Source organism: Xenopus laevis, chromosome 3L, assembly GCF_017654675.1.
Source record: "Xenopus laevis strain J_2021 chromosome 3L, Xenopus_laevis_v10.1, whole genome shotgun sequence".
Taxonomy (NCBI): Eukaryota; Metazoa; Chordata; class Amphibia; order Anura; family Pipidae; genus Xenopus; species Xenopus laevis.
Genome location: NC_054375.1, coordinates 543,283 through 558,506, shown reverse-complemented (window position 1 = coordinate 558,506; position 15,224 = coordinate 543,283). Strand labels below are relative to the sequence as shown.

General features: G+C 49.1%; 1 protein-coding gene across 20 annotated transcripts in view; it reads right to left on the bottom strand.

Moving 5' to 3' along the window:
• Nucleotides 1–15,224, bottom strand: part of LOC108710689 (pleckstrin homology domain-containing family A member 5) — a 74,580-nt gene that overhangs the window by 32,786 nt on the left and 26,570 nt on the right. For 19 of the 20 annotated variants that reach the window (XR_005966172.1, XR_005966173.1, XM_041585732.1 and 16 more), the window contains one exon: nucleotides 3,030–3,113. Coding sequence is in view for 16 of the 20 variants with exons in the window: in XM_041585732.1 (XP_041441666.1) it covers nucleotides 3,030–3,113 (84 nt within the window). In the remaining 4 variants the exon portion in view is untranslated. Of the gene's footprint in view, nucleotides 1–3,029; nucleotides 3,114–13,605; nucleotides 13,634–15,224 lie in introns of those variants that run through there. The other variant, XM_041585753.1, reaches the window with a different exon arrangement.

Below are 15,224 nucleotides of genomic sequence, written 5' to 3'. Positions count from 1 at the left end.
TCCCCTGACTATAATGAGGGTGCTGATAGGGTGGCAACTCCCCTGACTATAATGCGGGTGCTGATAGGGTGGCATCTCCCCTGACTATAATGCGGGTGCCGATAGGGTGGCATCTCCCCTGACTATAATGCGGGTGCTGAAAGGGTGGCATCTCCCCTGACTATAATGCGGGTGCTGATAGGGTGGCAACTCCCCTGACTATAATGCGGGTGCTGATAGGGTGGCAACTCCCCTGACTATAATGAGGGTGCTGATAGGGTGGCAACTCCCCTGACTATAATGCGGGTGCCGATAGGGTGGCAACTCCCCTGATTATAATGCGGGTGCCGATAGGGTGGCAACTCCCCTGATTATAATGCGGGTGCCGATAGGGTGGCATCTCCCCTGACTATAATGCGGGTGCCGATAGGGTGGCATCTCCCCTGACTATAATGCGGGTGCCGATAGGGTGGCATCTCCCCTGACTATAATGCGGGTGCCGATAGGGTGGCAACTCCCCTGACTATAATGCGGGTGCCGATAGGGTGGCAACTCCCCTGACTATAATGCGGGTGCCGATAGGGTGGCATCTCCCCTGACTATAATGCGGGTGCCGATAGGGTGGCAACTCCCCTGACTATAATGCGGGTGCTGATAGGGTGGCAACTCCCCTGACTATAATGCGGGTGCTGATAGGGTGGCAACTCCCCTGACTATAATGCGGGTGCTATAGCTGATAGGGTGGCAATCTCCCCTGACTATAATATAGGGTGGCATGACTACGGGTGCTGATAGGGTGGCAACTCCCCTGACTATAATGCGGGTGCGATAGGTGCATCACTCCTGATATAATGCGGGTGCCGATAGGTGGCATCTCCCCTGACTATAATGCGGGTGCGATAGGGTGGCATCTCCCCTGACTATAATGCGGGTGCCGATAGGGTGGCGAACTATATCGGGTGCCGATAGGGTGGCATCTCCCCTGAACTATAAATGCGGTGCCCGATAGGGTGGCAACTCCCCTGACTATAATGCGGGTGCTGATAGGGTCATCTCCCCTGACTATAATGGCGGGTGCTGATAGGGTGGCATCCCCCTGACTATAATGCGGGTGCCGATAGGGTGGCATCTCCCCTGTGCGGGTGCGATAGGTGGCATCTACTATAATGCGGGTGCTGATAGGGTGGCAACTCCCCTGACTATAATGGCGGGGTGCTGATAGGGTGGCATCACCTGACTATATGCGGGTGCGATAGGTGGCATCTCCGACTATAATGCGGGTGTTGATAGGGTGGCATGACTATAATGCGGGTGCTGATAGGGTGGCATCTCCCCTGACTATAATGCGGGTGCTGATAGGGTGGCAACTCCCCTGACTATAATGCGGGTGCTGATAGGGTGGCAACTCCCCTGACTATAATGCCTGATATGCAACTGACTAATGCGGGTGCTGATAGGGTGGCATCTCCCTGACTATAATGCGGGTGCTGATAGGGTGGCAATCTCCCCTGACTATGATGCGGGTGCCGATAGGGTGGCAACTCCCATGACTATAATGGCGGGTGGCCGATAGGGTGGCAACTCCACCACTGACCTCCTGATCCTGATAATCGGCGGGTGCTGATAGATCTCCCTGAGCATCAACTCCCCTGACTTAATGTCAGGGTGGCATATCCCCTGACTATGCGGGGTGCTGATAGGGTGGCATGCTAATAATGCGGGTGCTGATAGGGGTGCATCTCCCCTGACTATGATGCGGGTGCCGATAGGGTGGCATCTCCCATGACCTATAATGCGGGTGCCGATAGGTGGCAAACTCCCCTGACTATAATGCGGTGTGCGATAGGGTGGGCAATCTCTCCCTGACTATAATGCGGGTGCCGATAAATGCGGGTGCATGGCATCCCCCTGACTATAATGCGGGTGCTGATAGGGGTGGCATCTCCCCTGACTATAATGCGGGTGCTGATAGGGTGGCAACTCCCTGACTATAATTCGGTGCTGATAGGGGGCAACTCCCCTGACTATAATGCGGGTGCTTGATAGGTGGCATCTCCCCTGCTATAATGCGGGAGTGCTGAATAGGGTTGGGGCAATCTCCCCTGACTATAATCGGGTGCTGATAGGGTGGCAACTCCCTGATATAATGCGGGTGCTTGATGGGTGGGCAACTTCCTGACTATAATGCGGGTGCTGATAGGGTGCGAGGCAACTCCGCCTGACTATAAATGCGGCGTGCTGATAGGCGTGGCATCTCCCTGACTATACATGCGGGTGCTGATAGGGTGGCATCTCCCCTGACTATAATGCGGTGCTGATAGGTGGCATCTCCCCTGACTATAATGCGGGTCTGATAGGGTGGCATCTCCCCTGACTATAATGCGGGTGCTGATAGGTGGCATTCTCACCCTGGACCTATAATGCGGGTGCTGATATGGTGGCATCTCCCCTGACTATGATGCGGGTGCTTGATAGGGTGGCAACTCCCTGACTATAATGCGGGTGCCGATAGGGTGGCAACTCCCTGACTATATGCGGCGTGCTGATAGGGTGGCAACTCCCCTACTATAATACCGAGGGTGCTGGATAGGCGTGGCACGTCCCCTGATATATGCGGGTTGCTGGATAGGGGTGGCAAACTCCCCCTACTAAATAATGAGGGTGCCTGCACTAGGTGGTATATCCTCTCGAACATAATCGCGGGGGGCTGATAGGGTGCATCTCCCTGACTATAATGCGGGTGCTGATAGGGTGGCATCTCCCCTGACTATAATTAACTTGACTGCTCCTTCCATAGTCTCATGTGCACATCCCACTATACATATAAATTACACATGAGTCTGAGGAAGAAGCAGGAAAGCCAGGCAGTTGCTAAGGAGTTTGGGAATATTGAGAAGCTGTAAGTAACAGGGGTCAGATCATTGGGGGGCATCAGACTGGAATCCATTGTGCCAAAAGGAATATGGATATTTAATGCCCCAGCTCAGGGAGTAGATGTGCAGGTGGGGCAATACTGGGGGGCAATATGCAAGGCCACAGGAGGTACTTACTGCTCATTCACCACAAAGATGCAGTTATCCTGGGAGGGCTGGCCGCTCACGGGGTGGGTGCAGGTCACTTTGCGCTCATTGTGGCTGGAGAGGAAAAAGATGTGGTTACAGGAGACGCACTGAGAGGGCACATTTTTGGCATCACTTATGCAGAATATACACAGAGCCTTATCAATGGTATACTGTGCCTGTCTCTTTAAGAGTAATGTCACAATGCAGCCCTTGTTACTCTCCACTGCGCCTCTCCTGCACTTCCTGCAGCTCCAAATGGAATTCTGGGTAATTCTAAATAAACATGAGGATGCCTCCTCCTTCTCAACTTTACCTGGCAGTCCAATGTTGGAATTCTGGGTAATTCTTAAATAAACATGAGGAGCCTCCTCCTCTGCACTTCCTGCAGCTCAAATGGAAGTCTGGGTATTTCTAAATAAACAATGAAGGAGTTATTCTGCAGCGAGCAGAAGGGCAGGGTCGCCGGACGCCTTCTCCTGCACTTCCTGCAGCTACAACAGTGGAATTCTGGGTAATTCCTAATAAACATCGAGGAACGCCGCTCCTCTTCTGCCTTCCCTGCACGCTACAAATGGAATTCTGGGTAATTCTAAATAACTGAGGACGCCTCTTTTCTGCACTTCCTGCAGCTACAAGTGGAATTCTGGGTAATTCTCTACAAATAAACATGAGGAGCACTTCTGGCAACTTCCTGCAGCTACAAGTGATTTCTGGGTAATTTCTAAAATAAAACAATAGAGGACGCCTCCTCTTCTGCACTTCCTGCAGCTACAAGTGGAATTCTGGGTAATTCTAAATAAACATGAGGACGCCTCCTCTTCTGCACTTCCTGCAGCTACAAATGGAATTCTGGGTAATTCTAAATAAACATGAGGACGCCTCCTCTTCTGCACTTCCTGCAGCTACAAGTGGAATTCTGGGTAATTCTAAATAAACATGAGGACGCCTCCTCTTCTGCACTTCTGCACTACAAATGGAATCTGGGTAATTCTAAATAAACATGAGGACGCCTCCTCTTCTGCACTTCCTGCAGCTACAAATGGAATTCTGGGTAATTCTAAATAAACATGAGGACGCCTCTTCTGCACTTCCTGCAGCTACAAGTGGAATTCTGGGTAATTCTAAATAAACATGAGGACGCATCTTCTGCACTTCCTGCAGCTACAAGTGGAATTCTGGGTAATTCTAAATAAACATGAGGACGCCTCCTCTTCTGCACTTCCTGCAGCTACAAGTGGAATTCTGGGTAATTCTAAATAAACATGAGGACGCCTCCTCTTCTGCACTTCCTGCAGCTACAAGTGGAATTCTGGGTAATTCTAAATAAACATGAGGACGCCTCCTCTCTGCACTTCCTGCAGCTACAAAATGGAATTCTGGTAATTCTAAATAAACATGAGGACGCCTCCTCTTCTGCACTTCCTGCAGCTACAAGTGGAATTCTGGGTAATTCTAAATAAACATGAGGACGCCTCCTCTTCTGCACTTCCTGCAGCTACAAGTGGAATTCTGGGTAATTCTAAATAAACATGAGGACGCCTCTTCTGCACTTCCTGCAGCTACAAATGGAATTCTGGGTAATTCTAAATAAACATGAGGACGCCTCTTCTGCACTTCCTGCAGCTACAAGTGGACATTCTGGTATTCTTTCTAAATAAACATGAGGACGCATCTTCTGCACTTCCTGCAGCTACAAGTGGAATTCTGGGTAATTCTCATAAACATGAGGAACCTCCTCTTCTGCATTCCTGCAGCTCAATGGAATTCTGGGTAATTCCTAAATAAACATGAGGCACGGCCTCTTCTGCACTTCCTGCAGCTACAAATGGAATTCTGCGGTAAATTCTAAATAAACATGAGGACGCTCTCTTCTGCACTTCCCTCGCAGCTTACAAATGGAATTCTGGGTAATTCTAAATAAACATGAGGACGCCTCTTTGCTGCACTTCCTGCAGCTACAAATGGAATCTGGTATTCTAAATAAACATGAGGATGCTCCTCTTCTGCACTTCTGCAGCTACAAGTGGAATTTGGGGGTAATTCTAATAAACATGAGGACCGTTTCTGCACATTCCTGCAGCTACAAATGGAATTCTGGGTAATTCTAAATAAACATGAGGACGCCTCCTCTTCTGCACTTCCTGCAGCTACAAATGGAATTCTGGGTAATTCCTAGGGATGCACCGAATCCACTATTTTGGATTCGGCCGAACCCCAGAGTCCTTCGCGAAAGATTCGGCCAAATACCGAACCGAATCCTAATTTGCATATGCAAACTAGGGGTGGGACGGGGAAAATATTTTTTTACTTCCTTGTTTTGTGACAAAAAGTCACGCGATTTCCCTCCCCATCCCTAATTTGCATATGCAAATTAGGATTTGGATTGTGTTCGGCCGGGCAGATGGATTCGGCCGAATCCGAATCCTGCCGAAAAAAAGGCTGAATCCTGGCCAAATCCCGAACCAAATCCTGGATTCGGTGCATCCCTAGTAATTTATTAAATCATGTCACTTCCACCTAAGGAACATATCCAAAATACCATCATTTATCACCCAAGACGCTGCCAAAATTCTTATTCACTCTCTCATCATATCATGTCTAGACTACTGTAACTCTCTTTTAATTGGCCTCCCCCTCCAGAGACTGTCAGCTCTCCAGTCCATAATGAACACTGCTGCGAGGCTCATACACCTCAGCAACCGCTCCTCCTCTGCCTCGCCATTCTGTCAATCCCTGCACTGGCTTCCGTTACCTTTCAGAATCAAAGTCTAATTAATGACACTGACTTTCAAAGCACTTCATAACTCTGTCCCACCCTACATCTCTGAACTCATCTCTATATACTCACCCACTCGCTTACTACGCTCCTCTACTGACCTGCTCCTCAACTCTTCTCTCATTACCTCCTCACATGCTCACATTCAAGACTTTGCAAGGGCTGCACCCCTCCTCTGGAACGCTCTCCCACAGTCTGTCCCACTTTCTCCCAACCTTTCTGCTTTCAAGAAATCTCTGAAAACGCACTTCTTTCGAGAAGCCTCCCCTCACTCTGCTTAACTACCAAACGCAACACCACATACAGTACCACATTTCTCACCCACTTAATTCCATCTTGCCCACTCCCACACCTTGTGTATTACTCCCTTCCCTTTAGAGTGTAAGCTCTTTTGCATAGGGCCTTCCTCACCTTTTGTACCTGTATTGATTGTGATGTCTGTAACTCCATATGTTCTATGTATAGAATTCATGTGATTTAGTTGTATAATCACAATTACTTTACAGCGCTATGCAATATGTTGGCGCTATATAAATACATGTTAATAATAATAATAATTCCATATAAACATGAGGATTCTGCAGGAAGCCGAGGGTCAGTGCTGAGGGGTATAATGCAAAGCCTCCCTGGATCTGATTATTAGGTGGGCTAGGGGGTAAGATGCATCACATTAGCAGGGAATAATTAGCCAATGGCACCCCAGATCTTACCCAATGACAAGTCTCCTGCTGAGGCTTATAACAGGGCATATATTACTGACGCTGAGATATTTTCACTACATACATTGTCAGTCGCTGGCATTGCTGGGAATTGCAGTTGAACAATACGGATTCTTGCTGACATGGGGGGGGTGGGGTTATACTGGCACTAATTACCCTCAGAACAAGTGCCAATGCGACAGGGGGGTAATACTGGCACTTGTTACCCTGCCGATCCTGAACTCTCAGCTCATTACCCCAATCGAGTGGGACACAGGCTGCAGGAGCTGTTCCGATTGGGCCAGAATGTGAGGATATATATAATGACAGAGAGAGGAGCTGGGGAATCAGCATGGCAGCCACAATAACCCGCACTGCCTGGCACCCTGCCCGCTCTTCTAGTTACAGGCCACAGAATTGGGCAGGTACCAGCTGGCTCCATGAGGTGTGGGCATCCGGGGAAAGCAGGCCAATATTACTCACAACTGGACTTTCAAGCCGATCTAACAAAAATCTAGCCTCACCTTGGTTGCCATCATCATTCTTCCTAGCGACATACAAAAGCGGGCCTCCAGCTACCACTGAGCATCTCTGAAACACTCTTAACATCCCCTTTAATTAACAGTGTCAGTGTCTGTCAGTAACGATTAATCTTTTTACAAAGCAACCAGTGCCCAGGATTAACAATCTGTGGTGCCACCGGATGCCCCCGCATGAACCCCACATCATGACGGCACTTGCCAAACCATGCCTTTGCTGCTTGTACAGAGGAAATGTGCTGAGGTTTCCATCTTTATTATTTCATCACTATGTATAAGGACACTGCTCCTTTATTGTACAGACTTCAGCAGTGCCCACATATCCTACAAGCCTCTGCTTGAGAGAGCTGGTGGAGAAGGCCTCTGCTTGAGAGAGCTGGCAGAGAAGGCCTCTCCTTGGGAGAGTTGGTGGATAAGGCCTTTGCTTGGGAGAGCTAACTGAGAAGGCCTATGATTGGGAGAGTTGGTGGAGAAGGCCTTTGCTAGTGAGAGTTGGTGGAGAAGGCATCTACTTGGGAGAGTTGGTGGATAAGGCCTTTGCTTGGGAGAGCTGGCTGAGAAGGCCTTTGATTGGGAGAGTTGGCGGAGAAGGCCTTTGCTAGTGAGAGTTGGTGGAGAAGGCCTCTACTTGGGAGAGTTGGTGGATAAGGCCTTTGCTTGGGAGAGCTGGCTGAGAAGGCCTTTGATTGGGAGAGTTGGCGGAGAAGGCCTTTGCTAGTGAGAGTTGGTGGAGAAGGCCTCTACTTGGGAGAGTTGGTGGATAAGGCCTTTGCTTGGGAGAGCTGGCTGAGAAGGCCTTTGATTGGGAGAGTTGGTGGAGAAGGCCTTTGCTAGTGAGAGTTGGTGGAGAAGGCCTCTGCTTGGGAGAGTTGGTGGATAAGGCCTTTGATTGGGAGAGTTGGTGGAGAAGGCCTCTGCTTGGGAGAGTTGGTGGATAAGGCCTTTGATTGGGAGAGTTGGTGGAGAAGGCCTTTGCTACGGAGTTGGTGGAGAAGGCCTTTGCTAGTGAGAGTTGGTGGAGAAGGCCTCTGCTTGGGAGAGTTGGTGGATAAGGCCTTTGATTGGGAGAGTTGGTGGAGAAGGCCTTTGCTAGTGAGAGTTGGTGGAGAAGGCCTCTACTTGGGAGAGTTGGTGGATAAGGCCTTTGCTTGGGAGAGCTGGCTGAGAAGGCCTATGATTGGGAGAGTTGGTGGAGAAGGCCTTTGCTAGTGAGAGTTGGTGGAGAAGGCATCTACTTGGGAGAGTTGGTGGATAAGGCCTTTGCTTGGGAGAGCTGGCTGAGAAGGCCTTTGATTGGGAGAGTTGGCGGAGAAGGCCTTTGCTAGTGAGAGTTGGTGGAGAAGGCCTCTACTTGGGAGAGTTGGTGGATAAGGCCTTTGCTTGGGAGAGCTGGCTGAGAAGGCCTTTGATTGGGAGAGTTGGCGGAGAAGGCCTTTGCTAGTGAGAGTTGGTGGAGAAGGCCTCTACTTGGGAGAGTTGGTGGATAAGGCCTTTGCTTGGGAGAGCTGGCTGAGAAGGCCTTTGATTGGGAGAGTTGGTGGAGAAGGCCTTTGCTAGTGAGAGTTGGTGGAGAAGGCCTCTGCTTGGGAGAGTTGGTGGATAAGGCCTTTGATTGGGAGAGTTGGTGGAGAAGGCCTCTGCTTGGGAGAGTTGGTGGATAAGGCCTTTGATTGGGAGAGTTGGTGGAGAAGGCCTTTGCTACGGAGTTGGTGGAGAAGGCCTTTGCTAGTGAGAGTTGGTGGAGAAGGCCTCTGCTTGGGAGAGTTGGTGGATAAGGCCTTTGATTGGGAGAGTTGGTGGAGAAGGCCTTTGCTAGTGAGAGTTGGTGGAGAAGGACTCTGCTTGGGAGAGTGTTTACGCTGATGTAGATGATGGGCAATTGTGAGAGTTGGGGGAGGAGCCTACATATGAGAGTTGCTACAGAAGATCACCAGCTGTGGGAGTTGAAAGGTTAAAGTGGCAAGCTGGAAGGGTTTGTGCCAAACAAGATTACAGAGAAGTGACATATACTGGTCCGGGCAAATAAATCCTATTCTGAACCAGGTTTATTTGATGAGAAATATTATCCCTTAGGGGCAAAAGGCTGCGACTGTTTGTCAGGTTCCTGAAATGGCCGAGTCCCCGTGGAGAGGTTTAATGTAAGTGGCGCTGGCAGTTATGTAAGTGGCAGTGAGAGGAGCCTGCTGACTAATTACTTTACATAAGAGCATAAAAGGCAAATTAAAATGGAGTTTTTAATCAGTGAAAAGGAAAGGACGGCCTCTAATTATTATGCAAAGTCCACTTACTCTGCAATTTCCCTGCTCCCTTCCCAGGTGTGAGGTTTCAATAAACTGCCGCTTTCCTTACAAATTTGGGGGTGACCTTTAGGAGCACTTCACTTCTCCGCAATTATTGCTAATCACCCTCTAATGCCGAGCTCACACTTATATTCTCATTACCGTGTTACATCACTCACTTCTCTTCTATCAACCAGAGACGCCCAGTGATGGAGGCAGAACTTTCCGGGCGCATTGTGCAGAACAGAGGGGGCAATAACAAGGGGCAAATTCCAAAGAATCACATCAAGAGCCGCTTTGTGTGGGGATAATGGTCCATTCTCTCCGGGGTCCCCATTGGGCGGCCAATGATATCGCTCAGTAAGTTTTCCATAAGGATCTCATGATGTGGGAATGTCGGACGGAGAATGAACAGACTCGGCAAACAGCAGCTCCATTCAGAGGCCCAGCAATCGAGCATTGACATTCCTTGGGCTACATTCATTACCATTAAAGCAATGGCATCCAATTCCATTGGCACAAACTCTGGTGCCCCCAAAAAACACAGGAACAGTAGGATCCATAATAAAAATCCAAAAGGCAACATGGCATGGCAGTGCCAACACTGTAGAGCATTAAATCAGCCTCCTCTTCGGGGGTCTCCAGACTGGCTCTTTATTGGGCTAAAACTTCAACCCTCATGGGACTGGCACGAGGGCTTGGGGTTATTCCCGTCACAGTAAGACCACCATGTTGTGGCCCTACATGTCATTCCTCTGGCCTAACGCTAATACAGGGGCATCATCTCCCTATATAAAGGCACAGTGAGTTGGATATAGAGTCCCTCATCCTTTCCCACCTGGGCTACTGCAATGTATAGGGATTCCCATAGGTGCTAGGAGAAAGCGTGCATGCCGCCGTTCCATACAGTCAGGAGACAATTCGACTGGATACTCCGATTTGTACGTTGGGAATGTGGGGCATGAAATTGTCAGAACAAAGCCAGTTCAGCACTTGAATTCTTTCCCGAGTGAATAAGAAACACTTACACCTCTATTCCTGGCTCCACACTTACACAATCATTCACACAATCTGCTGCCTTTATATTCCATCACAGGGTGCGCTTGCCCTTTACTGACGGCAACAATGAATCTCAATGGAAAGTCACGACATGTTCTCTGTCTCACGGGCAATGGCACAGCACTCGCCAACTCCATGCCCAACGCTACCCACTTTCTGTTTTGCCATAATATACCATAAATTATACACACACATAAATACAGAAACATGAGTCCCACACCCCAGGGGTTCACCGTTCATATTTAAAGGCACAGTGACAAATCAATGGCCCAGTAGAAATAATAATAATAATAATCATTTTCATGCTGGGAGGTGACAGTTGAGACCAGTCTATGGAATGCAGTCAGTATGGCAGTTGCCTCCTGTAATACAAGGACCTGGCACATGAGAAGCTGCTCGACTGCCTTGCTGGTTTGGGGGTAAAAAAAACGACCCATTGGGAGATATTATGGCAGTGATACTTTCTGCACTCTCCCTCCACACCCTCACACAGGACATTCACCCCCAGATATTTAATAATAATAAATAATATATAGAATAATATATAGAAATAATAATAGAGGCTACTGATAGGAAGTGGGGAGCCAGAGCACCTGGGGATGAGAATGGGGGTACCAGACACAGAGCACCTGCGGATGAGAATGGGGGTACCAGACACAGAGCACCTGCGGATGAGAATGGGGGTACCAGACACAGAGCACCTGGGGATGAGAATGGGGGTACCAGACACAGAGCACCTGCGGATGAGAATGGGGGTACCAGACACATAGAGCACCTGCGGATGAGAATGGGGGTACCAGACACATAGAGCACCTGTGAATGAGAATGGGGTACCAGACACAGAGCACCTTCGGATAAGAATGGGGGTACCAAACACAGACACCTGGGGATGAGAATGGGGGTACCAGACACATAGAGCACCTGCGGATGAGAATGGGGGTACCAGACACATAGAGCACCTGCGGATGAGAATGGGGGTACCAGACACATAGAGCACCTGCGGATGAGAATGGGGGTACCAGACACAGAGCACCTGGGGATGAGAATGGGGGTACCAGACACAGAGCACCTGCGGATGAGAATGGGGGTACCAGACACATAGAGCACCTGCGGATGAGAATGGGGGTACCAGACACATAGAGCACCTGTGAATGAGAATGGGGTACCAGACACAGAGCACCTTCGGATAAGAATGGGGGTACCAAACACAGACACCTGGGGATGAGAATGGGGGTACCAGACACATAGAGCACCTGCGGATGAGAATGGGGGTACCAGACACAGAGCACCTGGGGATGAGAACAGGGGTACCATACACAGAGCACCTGGGGATGAGAATGGGGGTACCAGACACAGAGCACCTGGGGATGAGAATGGGGGTACCAGACACATAGAGCACCTGCGGATGAGAATGGGGGTACCAGACACATAGAGCACCTGCGGATGAGAATGGGGGTATCAGACACATAGAGCACCTGTGGATGAGAAGGGGGTACCAGACACAGAGCACCTGGGGATGAGAAGGGGGTACCAGACACATAGAGCACCTGGGGATGTGAAGGGGGTACCAGACACAGAGCACCTGGGGATGAGAAGGGGGTACCAGACACAGAGCACCTGGGGATGAGAAGGGGGTACCAGACACATAGAGCACCTGGGGATGAGAATGGGGGTACCAGACACAGAGCACCTGGGGATGAGAATGGGGGTACCAGACACATAGAGCACCTGCGGATGAGAATGGGGGTACCAAACACAGAGCACCTCGGGATGAGAATGGGGGTACCAGACACATAGAGCACCTGTGGATGAGAATGGGGGTACCAGACACATAGAGCACCTGTGGATGAGAATGGGGGTACCAGACACAAAGAGCACCTGCGGATGAGAATGGGGGTACCAGACACATAGCAGTAATGCCCGTCACTTGAGCAATAAAGGCATTTTAACTTCAATAATAATTGTGGTGCTGTTCATATCGTACTCTGGTACCAGACACATAGAGCACCTGCGGATGAGAATGGGGGTGCAGGACAAATAGAGCACCTGGGGATGAGAATGGGGGTACCAGACACATAGAGCACCCGTGGATGAGAATGGGGGTGCAGGACAAATAGAGCACCTGTGGATGAGAATGGGGGTACCAGACACATAGAGCACCTGTGGATGAGAATGGGGGTGCAGGACAAATAGAGCACCTGTGGATAAGAATGGGGGTAACAGAGACATAGAGCACCTGCGGATGAGAATGGGGGTACCAGACACAGAGCACCTGCGGATGAGAATGGGGTACCAGACAAAAAAGCACCTGCAGCTTGGGGCCACACACAATAGTTACTAGTAGCACAGCAATAGAGCAAGGACAGGGGTAACACTACTCACGTGCAGGAATGGAAGGTGTTGGTGGGAGCTGCCATATGGCTCATGTCACTGAGAGAAGCCGACACTTTCCTCTCTATACAGAGGCAGCGGAGCCTGATACACTGAGTAACCTGAGACTGGAGCAAAGGGACGAGAGCCCGTGAGACTTACTGGGTGAGTGACACACGCGCTACACAACTGCCATTTAGCACTCGACTCCCCCTCACTCTACAGCACAAATCAGCCGAGGAACCGGGGGCCGATGAGCAAACTGGCCTTGTGCTTTTATAGACGTACAGTAGGGAATAAGAACACCCCAGAAGGGAAACCATTGTGCCATCTTTATAATAAAGAAGTTTCTCCATTGGCTTTTCTGCTATGGCCTGGGCTTTCTTAATGCCAGCCTCCCCCCAAACTGTCATTAATGCTACTTCATATTAGGCAGGGCAGATAAACGAGTGGCAGCAGAAGCAAACGATGGCAAGCGAATGGGCACATGGGTGAGTGGGGATACCACTTCTCAATGAGCTGATTAAAGGGCAAGGCAGGTCCTGTGAGCAGATGAGCTGTTTATTTTATACGAGCTGAGCTTAAAGGCTTACATGCAGCTAAATAGCATGATCTTGTGGATACACTGATGTGAGACCTCCAAGAATGGAGCAATAGACAGACAGACAGACAGATAGTCATTTGTCCCATGTGGCTTGGCAATATCTGAGGCAAGAAGCATTAGCTAAAGCCCCTGTTCTCCATTTTTATGCCCGAGGGCCTGGCCTGTATAAAGAAGGCTCTGGTCTGTGCCCTCCTCACTACTAAAGTGCCAAAAATAAAAGACAAATTGTTTTTAATTACCGTCTAATTGCTGACTCCTGGATTTCCGATTTCTCATGGATTCTTTCCAGTTAGCGCCGACCAGTAAGGAGCCGATTCCCAGATAATGGAATATATGGGGGGGGGAGGTGGGAGATTTCCTGGAGGCGGCACAGAGTTAATGAGAAGTATTGGTACTGTATGGAATAGAACCTGCTTCCCAAGAACTCTCTAATTACTATATATATATAATTACTATATATATATATATATATATTCATAAAGGTTGGCCTGTGGCCCAAGCCAACTCTTGCACCTGCCCCTATTTATACCCCAGGGCAATAAGCAGCTCCTGTGTAATGGAGGGACAGAGGTGCCAGGGCACAAGCCTATAGGCAAATTCAGACAGGGCCTGCAGCACCCACAACAGCACCCACATGTAGCAGCCTCCTGGGAGCCCAGGTGCCAGCCTGCAGGGCACTAAATAAAGGCATTTATCCAAACAGGGTGCCCGTACCAGCAGACCAGCTTTCCATTCATGCAGCTCTTCCACAAATGAGCCCCGGCAGCCTGGTGGCCCCCATCCCCTCTCCTCAGAAAAACACCAGCTGCCACAAGCGGAAGCCCCTGTGTGTGTGGGTGATGCCACGGGAGGGATGAGAGACATATGTACAGCCCCCACATCTCTGCATAATGTACCCCCCCTTTACTATATCTACTGTATATACAGAAAAGCACAATTATCTACGCCTACAGCCCCATAGCACCATTCACTTCCACTACATACAGTATATACAGTATTTACATTACATATACTACATACAGTTTATACAGTAAATACACTACCTACAGTATATACAGTGTCAACTGGGCAATGGAAGTAGCAGATCTATGGAAGATAATAGGAAAGGAGATGGAAGTGGCAGATCTATGGAATAGAAGAAGAAAGGGAATGGAAGTAGCAGATCTATGGAAGAGAAAAGCAAAGGGAATGGAAGTAGCAGATCTATGGAAGAGAATAGGAAAGGAAATGGAAGTAGCAGATCTATGGAACAGAAGAGGAAAGGGAATGGAAGTAGCAGATATATGGAAGAGAAGAGGAAAGGGAATGGAAGTAGCAGATCTATGGAAGAGAAGAGGAAAGGAAATGGAAGTGACAGATCTATGGAACAGAAGAGGAAAGGGAATGGAAGTAGCAGATCTATGGAAGAGAATAGGAAAGGGGATGGAAGTGACAGATCTATGGAATAGAAGAGGAAAGGGAATGGAAGTAGCAGATCTATGGTATAGAAGAGGAAAGGGAATGGAAGTAGCAGGTCTATTGAAGAGAAGAGGAAAGGGAATGGAATGGAAGTAGCAGATCTATGGAAGAGAAGAGGAAAGGCAATGGAAGTGACAGATCTATGGAACAGAAGAGGAAAGGGAATGGAAGTAGCAGATATATGGAAGAGAAGAGGAAAGGCAATGGAAGTGGCAGATCTATGGTATAGAAGAGGAAAGGGAATGGAAGTAGCAGGTCTATTGAAGAGAAGAGGAAAGGGAATGGAAGTAGCAGGTCTATTGAAGAGAAGAGGAAAGGGAATGGAATGGAAGTAGCAGATCTATGGAAGAGAAGAGGAAAGGCAATGGAAGTGGCAGATCTATGGAAGAGAAGAGGAAAG